General features: G+C 48.8%; 1 protein-coding gene across 1 annotated transcript in view; it reads left to right on the top strand.

Moving 5' to 3' along the window:
- wtip (WT1 interacting protein) overlaps positions 1 to 1,531 on the top strand; it is a gene marked incomplete at its 3' end in the record, with an annotated part of 18,955 nt that extends 17,424 nt beyond the window's left edge. Inside the window, 1 exon segment of the mRNA XM_014033628.1 lies at positions 149 to 1,531. Coding sequence (XP_013889082.1) covers positions 149 to 301 — 153 coding nt within the window.
- Positions 1,532 to 1,536: the final 5 nt, after the last annotated feature.

Raw genomic sequence — 1,536 nt, 5'->3', positions numbered from 1 at the left:
CAGAAAATGGATGGATGGATGGATATTTTGTGGGTCGTAAGATAAAAAGTTTGGGAACCACTGGTCTAAAGAAGCCAGCAAATTGTGTTGACTGGCTTCATGGCGCCAGTAGAGAGATGAGAGAGAACTGATGGTTTCTGTGTTTCAGGACTGTGGTCTTCAGCTAAACGATGAGGAAGGTCACCGCTGTTACCCGCTGGAAGGCCACCTCCTGTGTCATGGCTGTCACATCCACCGGCTTCAGTCCAAGGTCCCCGCCCACCCTCCGCCAAGCTACCCTCTTCATGTGACTGAACTGTAAGAGAGGGAGGGGAGACCTAGTTCCACCTCCCAGGTGAGCCAGCACTGCTCAGAAAGACGGGTCCAAACACTGCAGCTCCCACTACAAGCCCTGCTGTCACAAGGGGGGGGAAAAGGGCCCCCTGCACTTTTTAGTCCCCCTTTTTGGCGCCCACCCAGAGGCCCCTGGTGCCGGCACACCTTCCCACCTCCCCGCTTATGTTTGTGGAGTGGGACTTCTCTCCGCACTCGCCTCTCTCTCTCTCTCTCCTGCGCTCTGACTGAAGGCGGTCCACGGCGGTGAAAAGCCACCGCGCCGTCACGGCTGAGGATGCCGCGTGGGCTGGGGAAAGAGCCGCCACGCATCCCGGTGCTGGCCGGACCCGGACAGGCAGTGCCTTTCGGAGCAGGTTTCCTCCGTGCAGCTTCTGAGACTGAAACAGACTGCTACAGACTATGCAAAARGACACCCAGCGTGGTGACGCAGAGGGCCGTGCGAGGCGCCGCAGCACCACGAGCCCAGACTGACTGACATTCCACTTAGCTGTCCGAGACAACACCCACAGAGATTCACAAGCAGTGTCTTAATTAATGTTTATTATAATACAGGAAAAGAAAACTTTAGATGCACATAGGTTGTCTTTTATATACGATTATATATTTCGCAGAAGTTTTTCACATAAGAGCCTAGATGTAGATTTTATTTTTTGTTATTTTATATTATTTTCAATGTATCGTCGTGATCGAAAACACAGGTGCAGCTGTTTATCCTAACGGTGTGAAGCTTATTTTTGGGTCTGTTGGATCATTTCTCCTCCACCACTCAGTCTGTTCACRTCAGCCCCACGACCAGCACGCATGCAGTCGTTTTATTCTGCTTTATTTCACCTTTAGGTTCAAAATTTTAAATCAAGACAACACAAAAAAAGGGTGAGTAAACTGTTTAGTTTTCAATTATTCTGGGACGTTGCTGTGCTGGCAGCATATTCTTAAAGTTATTTATTTATTTTTATCTAAATTTTCTCAAAGTTTACTTGAAGCAGAATAAAGCAAACTGCATCCTCGTCTAAACATACGTTTTGCTCAAGGTGTGTGTTCAGACGATGGCGGTTTTTATCCACACACTGTTTGTTGTCATGTAAACACGTAGTGCATTACTGTGAGGAAACTTCACTTGTCCACATGCCTTAACAGCGACGTCTGTGTCCCACTGTGGTCTGCCATGTTGTCTGCCCATGCATTTTGTTTCAGCGGAGG

The sequence above is a fragment of the Austrofundulus limnaeus genome, unplaced genomic scaffold, assembly GCF_001266775.1.
Source record: "Austrofundulus limnaeus strain Quisiro unplaced genomic scaffold, Austrofundulus_limnaeus-1.0 Scaffold1792, whole genome shotgun sequence".
Taxonomy (NCBI): domain Eukaryota; kingdom Metazoa; phylum Chordata; class Actinopteri; order Cyprinodontiformes; family Rivulidae; genus Austrofundulus; species Austrofundulus limnaeus.
This window is presented reverse-complemented; position numbering and strand designations above follow the sequence as displayed.